At 45.8% G+C, this 13898-nt stretch overlaps 1 protein-coding gene across 1 annotated transcript in view; it reads right to left on the bottom strand.

Moving 5' to 3' along the window:
- The window catches only part of LOC135812088 (fibrillin-2-like), a 160228-nt gene that overhangs the window by 86549 nt on the left and 59781 nt on the right, over positions 1 to 13898 (bottom strand). Inside the window, exons 15-18 of the mRNA XM_065325417.1 lie at positions 11645 to 11809; positions 10150 to 10314; positions 7585 to 7701; positions 3940 to 4101 (exon numbers count right to left, since the gene is read on the bottom strand). Of these exons, the coding sequence (XP_065181489.1) occupies positions 3940 to 4101; positions 7585 to 7701; positions 10150 to 10314; positions 11645 to 11809 (609 nt within the window). The remainder of the gene's footprint in view (positions 1 to 3939; positions 4102 to 7584; positions 7702 to 10149; positions 10315 to 11644; positions 11810 to 13898) is intronic.

Raw genomic sequence — 13898 nt, forward strand, 5'->3', positions numbered from 1 at the left:
ACTCGTAGTAACCCGTGTGTGTGCTTGCTTATTTTTTTACATTTGGCTATTGGCTCAGTACCCCGAGTTGTGTAATCCATGATTTATTCAACACCCACATCAGTGAATCATAGCAAGAAGGTACAAGAGAAGAGCTAAAGAGAAAAGAGGAAACTAAGGAGAAGTACAGGTGGAAGAGGAAAAGGAAAGATAAGAACATTGAAAGGATCTGTAACGCAATTCGGTTAATTGCAATCGCGGATAGGATAATTATTATCAACAGTACATGAAAACCAGAGTGTGGAGCCTTTTCTACGGCGGAATTCCGTGATTATTTATTTATCGTCTCCACTTCATGGCACATAATAATACATAGCCGATACAAGAAAGGGAGGGTGAATCCAACCACGGAAAATAGCATTTTTTACATCATATTTGGCGCAGATCTGAGGCGGGAAATGGCGTAGGGCGTACAACTGAGCTGCAGTTGTACACCGAGAGACGCGCTTGGATACTGCTTCAAAGCTTGTATGCGCTACATCACTAAAATAAGGTAATCACGGAATTCCGCCGTGACAGCAACCCATCCAAGCTGCACACATCACTAAAATAATGTAATCACGGAATTCCGCCGTGACAGCAACCCATCCGAGCTGCACACATCACTAAAATAAGGTAATCACGGAATTCCGCCGTGACAGCAACCCATCCGAGCTGCACACTCTGGTTTTCAGGCACTCTTGTTATTATAAATACCGTAATGCCACGTATTGAAGTCGGGCTTATTCCAGTAGAATGGGATTTAGGCCTTTGGCCTATGGTTGGTGGATCTGATCTATCCTCCCCCACCATTTAGGAGCCGCATCTGACGCCTGATCATGGGGTGGTGGCGTCCCACGGAAGCGGAAAGGTGGTTCTTGACCAGGGAGTTGTACGACTCCTTGTTCTTGACCTGCCCGGTACGCGAACCCGTCGAATTTTTTTTAATTTATTTTTATTTTTTATTTTTTATTCCAGTAGAAGCCGATGTAAGGGCTAGGCTTCTATTCACATCAGGCTTCTATTCAATTCATTGCATTCCCAACTCATCACAACCACGCGCTCTTCAGCCGAATCATACAGACACCAGCAAGGACACTTCCGTTGAGAGATAATATTGCTCCACGCCTCTAGACAGCTGTTTCGCTCCCTGTCTGAGCTCATCAGTAGAGGATGATAATGATAATGGAGGAATGATCATTCTTATACACCAGAAATGGTGCAAGTGCGCGCTTTCCACATATATCAATGGCATATGCAAGCTGCTAAAATGGTAAAGTGTGAGAACAGCGATAAATAATCATAGTACGCGCTCATTGGTGGAGAAACACACCACACAAGCGACGAAAATCTTACTCGGAATACTGATGCCAATGGAAAGTACATGTATGTTGTTTATTATTATGATGTTGCAATGTCCATGTATGCAGGCGAGGCGAGACTCACCGCCGAGATCCCCCAACGCGACAGGCTCGGTTGCCGTTCAGGATTCACACCGACCTGTCCGCCCGTCAACAGGATCGACAGCGGGAGGCCCCACTGATGCCGATGTCGATGCACACCAGGAAACTTGTAGTCGTGAGTGTGATACTAACAGGTCTAGTAGCAACCACTGACAAACGAGAGGCCAGCTGGGGCATTCACTCCAGTCAGGGATGCTTGGTCGACGCTTCGTATCAGCAGCTCAGCTCAGTTTGATCAAAGATGTTGCAGATGTGTCTTGCTTTCCTCCTTCCTTCTTCACCGACTCGTCTTGTCATCTCTCCTTCTTTCTTCACCGACTCTTCGTGTCCACTCTGCTCTGCCACTAACGGCGCATTAAAACTTCAGAACTAAATATTGCAACAGAGCTTTCGGCCATATTTTCAATTCATTGCATTCCCAACTCATCACAACCACGCGCTCTTCAGCCGAATCATACAGACACCAGCAAGGACACTTCCGTTGAGAGATAATATTGCTCCACGCCTCTAGACAGCTGTTTCGCTCCCTGTCGGAGCTCATCAGTAGAGGATGATAATGATAATGGAGGAATGATCATTCTTATACACCAGAAATGGCGCAAGTGCGCGCTTTCCACATATATCAATGGCATATGCAAGCTGCATATGCCATAATAATGATCATTCCTAATAATAAACAACATACATGTACTTTCCATTGGCATCAGTATTCCGAGTAAGATTTTCGTCGCTTGTGTGGTGTGTTTCTCCACCAATGAGCGCGTACTATGATTATTTATCGCTGTTCTCACACTTTACCATTTTAGCAGCTTGCATATGCCATTGATATATGTGGAAAGCGCGCACTTGCGCCATTTCTGGTGTATAAGAATGATCATTCCTCCATTATCATTATCATCCTCTACTGATGAGCTCCGACAGGGAGCGAAACAGCTGTCTAGAGGCGTGGAGCAATATTATCTCTCAACGGAAGTGTCCTTGCTGGTGTCTGTATGATTCGGCTGAAGAGCGCGTGGTTGTGATGAGTTGGGAATGCAATGAATTGAAAATATGGCCGAAAGCTCTGTTGCAATATTTAGATCTGAAGTTTTAATGCGCCGTTAGTGGCAGAGCAGAGTGGACACGAAGAGTCGGTGAAGAAAGAAGGAGAGATGACAAGACGAGTCGGTGGAGAAGGAAGGAGGAAAGCAAGACACATCTGCAACATCTTTGATCAAACTGAGCTGAGCTGCTGATACGAAGCGTCGACCAAGCATCCCTGACTGGAGTGAATGCCCCAGCTGGCCTCTCGTTTGTCAGTGGTTGCTACTAGACCTGTTAGTATCACACTCACGACTACAAGTTTCCTGGTGTGCATCGACATCGGCATCAGTGGGGCCTCCCGCTGTCGATCCTGTTGACGGGCGGACAGGTCGGTGTGAATCCTGAACGGCAACCGAGCCTGTCGCGTTGGGGGATCTCGGCGGTGAGTCTCGCCTCGCCTGCATACATGGACATTGCAACATCATAATAATAAACAACATACATGTACTTTCCATTGGCATCAGTATTCCGAGTAAAATTTTCGTCGCTTGTGTGGTGTGTTTCTCCACCAATGAGCGCGTACTATGATTATTTATCGCTGTTCTCACACTTTACCATTTTAGCAGCTTGCATATGCCATTGATATATGTGGAAAGCGCGCACTTGCGCCATTTCTGGTGTATAAGAATGATCATTCCTCCATTATCATTATCATCCTCTACTGATGAGCTCCGACAGGGAGCGAAACAGCTGTCTAGAGGCGTGGAGCAATATTATCTCTCAACGGAAGTGTCCTTGCTGGTGTCTGTATGATTCGGCTGAAGAGCGTGTGGTTGTGATGAGTTGGGAATGCAATGAATTGAAAATATGGCCGAAAGCTCTGTCGCAATATTTAGTTCTGAGGCTTCTATTCAAACCAGGTATTTCTATGTGTGTCAACCAGGCCAGTGTGCCGACCGTGTATCTTGAAACAAGGGCGTCGGAAGGTGGTCCACGCGGAACGTCCAAATCCGGTGTAAAAAAGATGGGGGTATCAAGTTTGTACATGACCACGCGTGATCGTGAGCCGCGATCCGTCACCGGTGCACCAGTCAGGTCACTGCACCGTGTAACGCGTGACTAGACTGTCGACTACGGAACTGCATGGCATGTATGCGTCATGACTCGTAGATCTAGTCTGTCTCTTTGTTATCCTTAATGACTTTGTACCTTTGGAGACCCTCTTAGAGGGGTATTTTGAGTGTTTTTTGAAATAAAATTCCCGGGGGAAGTTGCCCCGGACCCCCTCTGACTGTCGAGCCGTACCACTTTATACCTCCTTCCGACGCCCCTGTGAAAGTCAGGCTTGCATTCAAAACAGGCTTTTTTCTATTCGAGGCTTTAATACAAGACACTACATTAATGGAAATAATAACTATACCCGAGTTGGACTAACCTGTGCAGGAAGAGAGTGTCCAGTTAGTGCCATCACAGTAGATGGTTGATGGGCTGTGAGGCGCAAGACGAAAGCCCGGGAGGCAAGACACATTCTTGGCCACGTTGCTGACCCTGGTGTAGACGGTATTAGGTTGTCCTTTGAATGCACCGCAAACGTTTTCTGAAACGGAAGGAAAGAACGTTGCTCAGTGCATGAAAGCAGGGCCAGAAAGAAAGCTGCAGCCCTGCTCTGTGTTATCCACTGCTCTTCTTCCCAAGGCGATTGCATGAACAACTCAAACAGATAGAAAGGATATCCTGCTGGAGGTTCCTGGTCATAAACCTGATTGTGAACATAGCGATTTGCAGCGAAAGAGACCCCTTGCTTTGAGGATGGCATGCGTAGGGTGTTCAGTGCAACGAAGCGGCTGCAGTGGAGCTTCCCCACCTTGAGAAAGGAAAACAGCTTAGAATAATGCCTAGAGGCGTGCACAAGAACTATGTAAGTAATACAAATCGGGAGCACAACAGTAGCGATGGAAAAGGTGGCAACAACAAAATTTGCAAGTGAGGCACTAACAAGTGTGATTAAAAGATGCTGTAAAAGCCATTATTCTATTACACGAGGCGCAATTATAACAATTTCCTAAAATTGACCGGTTTACATGTACCAAAGGTAACGATTCTCACTCATTCTCAACGCTCAATAACAACAGTATAAGCATCGATTTCTGTAGAATATGAAGTAGTGGTTGCGACCTCGGCGATGATTTGTAAGAAAAAGGGTTTGCACAATCTTCCTCAGCCTACTCAAGCTCAACTGATGAGGGGTGAATTCCCCGAAACACTGTGTATTGAGCAGGGAGTGGTGCTTTCTTGCAGGTTTGCCGAGTCGAAGGTTCGATGGACTTCTCGTGTGCTGTGGATGGCAGTCGTGAGTCAGTCAAGTGTCAAGTAAAGTCGGCGGAATAGCGCGAGCTCCGGTGTGGGGAGCAAACCCTTTTTCTGTAGAATATATATAATATTTTTTTTTTTACAGCAAAGGTCTCCTCTTAGAAGTTGCGACTTCGGCGGTATAAGTCATGAAGTTGATTCTTGCAACGAGGAACACACACTTCTGGGAAACTTGACACTTGACGGAGCACGCGAGTGTCAAGGTCGGCAGGAAGCGTGTGTTCCTCGTTAACTCGTTAGATTTAGCAATTCGTTATAAGATTTGACAGTACTGCAGCATACTAGAAGCTGACAATCAGATGCAGGACATTACAGACCAGCAACAAGAGGGACACACGAGGCGTGAATGTGGTAGCACTATCCGTTTGTCTACACGGCCTACAGCCCTTCAACTTAGCAACCTGATGTAGAAATTTACGTGACGTTTTCATTTTCCTTCATTGTACGTAGTACAAAGGGAACCTGAAACGTTTGGTGCGAGTTTTCGCTGTCGGAGACACCATATTGACAGTCGCACACTCTTTGGAGCTTATTTACTCTCGCTAATGGCCACAAAAGAATAATTCAAGCTCAGCCAAATGTACAGCTACTCAACACAAAATATAACTATTGCAATCCGCAGAATGTAGAAACAGCAATGGCAGAAGAACCCAACGCATTCAAACGTGACAAGGACTGGTTAAGATCGCCGTGGCTGATTCTCCCCACACCCTTTCTGCTCCCCACACCCTTTCTGGGCCAATCAAATCACACATTTTAGTGTTGACATACATAGAAATACCTGTCTTGTATAGAAGCCTGTCTCATATAGAAGCCTGCAAAATTTCAGTAAAAAAGTCATAGAAGCCGCGACTTTTGTACAAGACTTTACGGTATGTTATAAACTGTTAAACTGGGAATTTTCGCTGGTTTAGTATTTTCGGTATTTTCCAAAATCAACGGTTCTGTAGCGCGAAAATTTCGCCAAACCAGTTTTCCAGATCCAAAAAAGCATTTTGCACACTGTGTGGCTTGGCATGGTTGAATTTTTAGGTCACGTTTTATTTCAGGTAAAACATTACCTGTACCGAAGTTGAACTGGGATGGTGGGCCAATTTAATTATGGTAAAAAAGAAAGATAAAATGTTACGAGGTATGAATAAAGGCCGATTCACAATACAACTTTCTGCGACACGACACGCGATTCGCCTGCTAGAGCCAGCACACACATCCGTACCACCTTTTTCTTTGTCACCACTGCCACATGGAACTCCCTCCCGGCTGACATTCGTGCTGTATCCAGCCCAAAATGTTTTACCGCTCTTGTCTGCACCCACTTTGCTATCACCCGTTATGAGCCCTCTGGTTTCACTCCACATAGACTAGTGATGTCATAATCCTAGTTCACATTCGACGGGGCGCGGCGCAAGGATCGACGGGAAGCGACTGGACAGTCTGACGGCGTCTAATGTGAACACCAGGAACGGGAAAGCAACCGTACTGCCGCACGGATCGGGAAGCGACGGGAAGAGTTGGATCGATCCAACTTTTCATACCGTAGACGGGCATAGACGGGGACGCAAGCGTACAAAAAAGCTGCATTTTGAGTGTGAACAGGAGACGGCGTCGTGCGCCGACTACTCCCGATTCGTACTTTGAAATTTTTAGCATTTCGAACACTGCGCTTCCCATGATAACTCGCAGAATGGCTAACACGACTTGAGTTGAATTTTAGCAAGATTAGGTCTGATGTCACTTATGGTATTTAGGGATAGTTCAGGAGCGTGACAGACGAACTGTTTTATCATTTCCTGTAGCAATTATTTGAATGGCACACCTTTCGAAGCTACTTTTTTGGTGGTCATGAAAAACTGGTATTGTGAACTTGATTCCGCTTCATTCATGGAGAAATAATTGAAAAGAAGTCCCGAAAAACAAGAAATTAGGTCCTAAAGTCACCCTGTCACGGACCGTGCCTTATGACTGTCGCCGTTTGCTGTTGTATGACGCAACGACTGCAGTATGTCGTGTCACCCCAGCCCTTACGTCCCGTATCGTCAGCGTTCCGTCGAATGTGAGCTAAGCTATAGAGCACGGTGTTAAATTACTAACACCCCGCATCTTTCTATCTTTTATTTTTATTTCTCTCCTCAGCTTCTTCTTCTTCATAAGCTGTTGACGGAGACTCCCTCGATTTAGGCTAAGGCCTGTGGAGAATCCATAAATACAAATACAAATCTCAGCGCTGATGCAGAGACCCAGGTGCCATCATTATGCGTGGCATGTTTTCTGAGCTGCCTTTGGAGTGAACGTATTGTCTGTGCCTTCTAGGTTCGACCTAGCCCCGTGGCTCAGATGGTTAGAGCATTGCTCATGACAAGCAAGGTCCCGGGTTCGAGTCTTGGCGAGTATGGCATTTTTTTCTCTTTTCAGCCAGTTTGCTTCCCCTACGGTTCCTTTTGCAATAATATGAAAACTGTGTATTCGAGCAGGGAGTGGTGCTTTCTTGCAGGTTTGCAGAATGGAAGGTTCGACGTGCTCCTTGTGTTCTCCAGACGCAGTTGTAAGTCAGTCAAGTGTCAAGCCAGTCGGCAGGAAGCGCGAGCTCCGACGTTCAGAGCAGACACTCGAAAATATTGACCACGCTAATCATGTGTCAGATTTCAGTTGCAGTCACTGCACATGTCATGGTGCATTCGATTGAGTAACAGAGTCACAGAGAGGAACTTACGAGCGCATTTCCCCTGTGCATCGAGTCCATAGCCGAGCTTGCAGCATGTGTAGGACCCTGAGGTGCTTAAGCATTGCTCAGCCTGAGGACACGTGACGTTAAAGTAGTTGCAATTGTCTGCAGGAAAACAGAATTCAGAATTCCGTACATAGCATGAAGGCAAGGGCAGAGTGTAGGGCGTACAGACCAAGTCGGGACATGAACACGTTTGCAAAGGAAGTGTTGTTTTCTCTGGTATAGAATGTCCCAGGTTATAAACAGACCACCCCAGAGACGATTATTCCCGTAGCTATGCAGAAGACGTTACTTCAGTAACGTCTGGCGCTAGCCAGGGTCCACACAGCTTTAATTTGGTGTTTGTGTGTTTGTGTCACACCTGGCGCTTTCCCGTATCTGTCACGTATCGTACCGTACCATCAAACACAGCTGGCCACATACAGGTGGCCGCACTATTCAAATAGGGCTTTCAAACGCAAGATCATAACGTGAAACAACTTGGAAGAATTAGTATGAATGCGAAGTGTATTGGGGAATGCATGTAGGGCGATAGTGCGGGTTCGAATCCCAGGTAATGCCTGAAAAAAATAGGAGAATTGAAAAATGTATAACATCTCTTTTCTTTTTTTGCCGTCATCAAGGCGGTAGATGGTGTCGTACTACCCTCTACCGTACCTGTCGCGTACCTGTCCCGTAACTGTCCCGTACCATACCGTACAATCAAAGACGGCTGGCCACAATGCATATTCAAATCGGGCTTTCAAATACAAGATCATAACGTGAAGCAACTTGGAAGAATTAGTATGTAGGCGAAGTGAATCGGGGGATGCATGCAGGGCGATAGTGCGGGTTCGAATCCCAGGTTATGTCTAAAAACACAAAGTAGAAATTTATAAGAATTTATAACATCCCTTTGCTTTTTGTGTCTAAGTCATCAAGGCAAAAAAGCATAGCGTAGGGCCCTGAGCTTCCAAGCTCTCTCGTCAAATAAGGGCATACTTACCTGCATGCATTTCGGTTACATTGGCAATCGCATTGGTCATAACTCGTAACATTTTGTCCTTCCTGTATTTAGCCATGATGACGTTGGCTCAACATCCCAGTTCAAATGCACACATAGCTTAGAATGTATTTGAAAGGATGGTGAGAGGACAAAATGAAAAAAATAAACTAGAGAGCTTGGAAGCTCAGGGCCCTACGCTATGCTTTTATGCTTTCTTGCCTAGCTCATCGTACATGTTATTAGAACTGATGGAAATGTTTTTTTTCCGTTGATTGGCAACATCATGGTATTGCAAAAACGTTTCAATCAGTTTGAATATTATGAGTTAGGCAAAAGTATTTGCAGAATTTATTGCGGATTGTTATTTCTCTAATTTCATCCACTTTTGGTTTGCTCCTTCTTTTCTTTTTATCTCCTTATACTGTAAATCAACAAATTTTGGCCGATCTCGAAACTTTGGACGATCTCGAAACAAAACTTTTCACTTTTGGCCGATTGGCCAAAAAGAAATCGATCGGTATTTTTGCTCTCACATGCATCTATTGCTCAATCATGCATCATTTGCCTCTATGACAAACTTTGGCCTGCGATTTACTTGTACTTTGGCCGGTTGGTACCAAGTGGTGAAATCAGCGAAATCAAATCGCCAGCGAAATTTAGTTGATTTTAATACAGTAATCGGATTTTCTGGCCTTTTTGTAGTAATACATTGACCTGTTGAGCCAATGAGGACGGCCGAATGCATGGTTGCCTGTGGAGCACATTACATAACTTTACAGACTCCTAAAATACGTATCCTGTCCGACGGCAAAAGAGGCTGCAGATTTAGTTTTTCTGCGGTTCGACGGGATGTCTGTCCTGACGTTTCCTGGGACCGGCGCTGACTCTGCCGATAACGGGCGTTCTGGAGTCGACGGGATGTCTGTCCTGATGTCTCTTCCGACGTTTCCTGTGACAGGCGCTGAATCGCTCGTTCACGCTTATTTGGGAGGCGGCGGTATCTCTCTTCCAAAGTATGTTTTTGCTGACGCATCCTATCATCTATTCGGTAACTAACGCCCATTCTAAATTATATTCCTCCTCGTCTCCCTATTTCCTTCCAAATCTCCCTCTACATCAGGGAGTCGTATCCATAATACGACGAATATTGTGGCCAGCTGTTTGTAAGGGACGGTACGGGACAGATACCGGAGCCAGCAAAATATTGTGGCCAGCTGTTATGTACAATCCTGTAGAGCCTTTGTAGTCACAGATACGGAACAGATACGGGATAGCTCCAGGCGTGACACTAACACACAAACAAACAAACACCAAATTAAAGCTGTGTGGACCCTGGCTAGCGCCAGACGTTACTGAAGTAACGTCTTCTGCATAGCTACGGGAATAAAATGTAGGTTCACTGATGACCATCGAAGAAAAACGTTTCTGAAATCTACTTCACATACATGTACTTATTGTACCTTATCAGTCCATCATAACAAAACCCACAACACACTCTTCATAGCGGACTCTTTTTTTTAACCAGGTGTGCAATACTGCACCCTGGTTCAAACGGTGGGACTTACCCTCGCAGACAGAGAATGTCCATTTCTGGTTAGTTTGGCAGTAAATCACTGGTGGTGAACCAGGGGCCAGGGTGTAGCCAGGCAAGCAGGAAACATTCTTCTCCACAGTGCTGTTGCCGGTGGTAACGGCATTGGGAATCGGGGCCAGAGGGGGGCACGAGTTCTCTGAACGGGAGAAGAATAAAGCATGAAAATCATCGGACATAGCTTGAAGCACGACACAGTCGAGGCATCGCAAAGTTGAAGTGCCACACAATCGAGTTGCCACAAAGTTGAAGCTGCTGCATCCTATTATCAAGAGTATATAACCCCCAAGAGTGTGCAGCTCTGCATATGGGGTCTTCGACGGCGAAAACTCACATCACGTGTTTCGTGCTACGTACAAAGGAAGAATAGCGTGCGCGCAATCCTAATATCTACCAGGATCATGCTGGGGATTTGCATACGCGCAGTGAGTTTCTGTCAGAGAGTGCTTTTTTTATTACTCCGCTGCTCGCTAAAACGGGCTGGAAACGTACAACTGCGACACTACACCACGTGATGTGAGTTTTTGCCATCGGCGAACCCCATAGAAAGTGTATCATGTGTTGCACACTCTTGGGGGGTTATATACTCTTGCTATTATTGTAGTGTTAAATGCAGCGGCTTGGTGGCCTGGTACAGTGTTGCTCAATGAAATGTGTGTGTGTGTATGTATGTGTGTGTACAGTATGTATGTGTGTGTGTGTGGGGGGGGGGGGGGGGGGGGCAGGGGAGAAACAGTTTTCTATATTTCTCGACCTTTTGGGCCCTGACAGGGCTACATGCGCTAGCTGTGTCGAATCGCCCTGCAGAGAGGCTGCATATTTAGTTTTTCTGCGCGTCGACGGGATGTCTGTCCTCACGTTTCCTGGGACTTGCGCTGACTCTCCCGATCAAGGGCGTTCTGGACTCGACGGGATGTCTGTCCTGACGTTTCCTGGAACCGGCGCGGACTCTGCCGATCACGGGCGTTCTGGAGTCGACGGGATTTCTCTTCCGACGTTTCCTGTGACCGGCGCTGAATTGCTCGTTCACTCTTATTTTGGAGACGAATATTGTGGCCAGCTGTTTGTAAGGGACGGTACGGGACAGATACCGGAGCCAGCAAAATATTGTGGCCAGCTGTTATGTACAATCCTGTAGAGCCTTTGCAGTCACAGATATGGGACAGATACGGGATAGCTCCAGGCGTGACACAAACACACAAACAAACAAACACCAAATTAAAGCTGTGTGGACCCTGGCTAGCGCCAGACGTTACTGAAGTAATGTCTTCTGCATAGCTACGGGAATAAAATATGTAGATTCACTGATGATCATCGAAGAAAAACATTTCTGAATTCTACTTCACATACATGTACTTATTGTACCTTATCAGTCCATCATAACAAAACCCACAACACACTCTTCATAGCGGGCTCTTTTTTTAACCAGGTGTGCAATACTGTACCCTGGTTCAAACGGTGGGACTTACCCTCGCAGGCAGAGAATGTCCATGTCTGGTTAGTTTGGCAGTAAATCACCGGTGGTGAACTGGTGGCCAGGGTGTATCCAGGCAAGCAGGAAACATTCTTTGCCACAGTGCTGTTGCCGGTGGTAACGGCATTGGGAATCAGGGCCGGAGAGGGGCACGAGTTCTCTGAACGGGAGAAGAGTAATGCATGAAAATCGTCGGACATAGCTTGAAGCACGACACAGTCGAGGCATCGCAAAGTTGAAGTGACACACAATCGAGTTTACACAAAGTTGAAGCTGCTGCATCCTACTATCAAGAGTATATAACCCCCTTAGAATGTGCAACTCTGCATATGGGGTCTTCGACTGCGAAAACTCACATCACGTGTTCGTTTTACGTACAAAGGAAGGATAGAGTGCGCGCAATCCAAATATCTACCAGGATCATGCTGGGGATTTGCATACGCGCAGTGAGTTTCTGTCAGAGAGTGCTTTATTTATTACTCCGCTGCTCGCTAGAAACAGGCTGGTACTCATAATAAAAAACAATTATTATTGGTTTACAAGCTGGATTGACATTTGTGTACACTTTATTCATGTAATGTAAAACTGTGGAGACAATGTGCAATAAAACGATGAAAATGTGAAGAAATGGTGTAGAGAAAAAGAGGATTCAAACAAGTTTTCGTACAACACTCATCAGGAATCTTCGTTGTACTAAAGGACAATGAAAACAAAATTGAACTATTATAGATCAATACCTGGCATGCATCATACTGGCAACTCACACCAATCAAGAGGTCAAGAGGTCCTGGTGGTGTGACTGATGATTTTTTCTTTCTTTCATATCTGGCTTGCAAGTGTTGAGTTTCGGAGAGAAAAGAGCATTACTTGGCATGTGGCCTCAAATTTCCTAACACTTTCACACGTTCACTCCAATCTACGCTCATTCATCAATGCGGAGCTGGTCAGATACAATCGTACAAACCAGCTGCTCGAAGACGTCCTCACCATCCGTGCTGAGTTTTGGACTCGGCTCAGAAGAGGATATCCGCCTGACTTTCTTAAACCGATATTTGAAGCGGTAGAAGCAACACCGCAACTCTTCACTCGGAAGTCATCCGCTACATACCACCCGCATTTCGTCACTTTTGAAGCAGTCATTCTTTGTCGACTCCCAGATTTTCTTTAGAAGAACAAAGCAGCTGTTTTATTAAAATTAATTAATTAATTAATGACTTCATACGGCAGAGCATTTAGCTCTGCTTTTTGGTTGGTGCCAGAAATTTCTGGCACCAACCAAAAATACAACTTTTAGCTTTTAACCTTACCTGCAGTTCACGCACCTTTCTTGGATTATACACTTAGCTCCGCGGTTTATGAATTCTTTAGTATAATTCTATAGCAGCATTGCGCTTTTTCGCTCTCAACAACAATTGTTGCTAGACACCTCTATCGTTGCAACTGCATTGCACCAGGAGTACATAACCCCCCCCCCCCCTCCCCAGAGTGTGCAACGTCGATCTCATGTCATGCGTACACTCCACACCAGCGCAAGGCCGGTCTCGAGGCAGGGCACAGTTGTTTTTGATCCGAGCGTACCCGCGACTCCCCGGGCTCCCCTCAGATGTGTACGGTATTCTGACGCAAAGATCCGATTACGCTCGACCAAGACCCTATGCAGAGCTGGATCAGGCGTTCCACACTCTGGGGGGGGGGGGGGGTGTGATGTACTCTTGATTGCACCTATTACACCTTTTACTGCTACCTCTATGGTTGCAACTGCATTGCATCTATTGCACCTTTTACTGCATCTGTTGATTTCGTTTGCTGTGTATATAAGCTATAGTCAGAGACAACATTTTTTCATTCCTGTGATGAAGCACTCTACGTGCAGAAACCGGTCAGGTCTCATCAATTTTATTGTAATAGTATGAATTATAAAATATTAATTAACTACTGTGCCTTTGTTGTGCCGGGAGATGTTTGTCTCCCATTGATGTGTCGGGAGTTGTCCTTCCAGAAACCCCTATAATGTCCACTAACACCACCAGTTACTTCCTCCGCTATAAAAACTTCGTGATGGATTTTTGAGGGACTGGTTGGGGCACAAACTGCCGTGAAATGAGTCGTGATCACCTTCTCGGCCTTCCCTGGCAAGTCATGAAAGAGGTACGATGCAAGGAAAGCGACCTTTCACAACAGGCCGAGCGGAATCGATGGTGATGACAGTCGTGGCAATCGAAAATGAAATACCACTTTTCCGAGGGGAT

Source organism: Sycon ciliatum, chromosome 3 (genome assembly GCF_964019385.1).
Source record: "Sycon ciliatum chromosome 3, ocSycCili1.1, whole genome shotgun sequence".
NCBI lineage: Eukaryota > Metazoa > Porifera > Calcarea > Leucosolenida > Sycettidae > Sycon > Sycon ciliatum.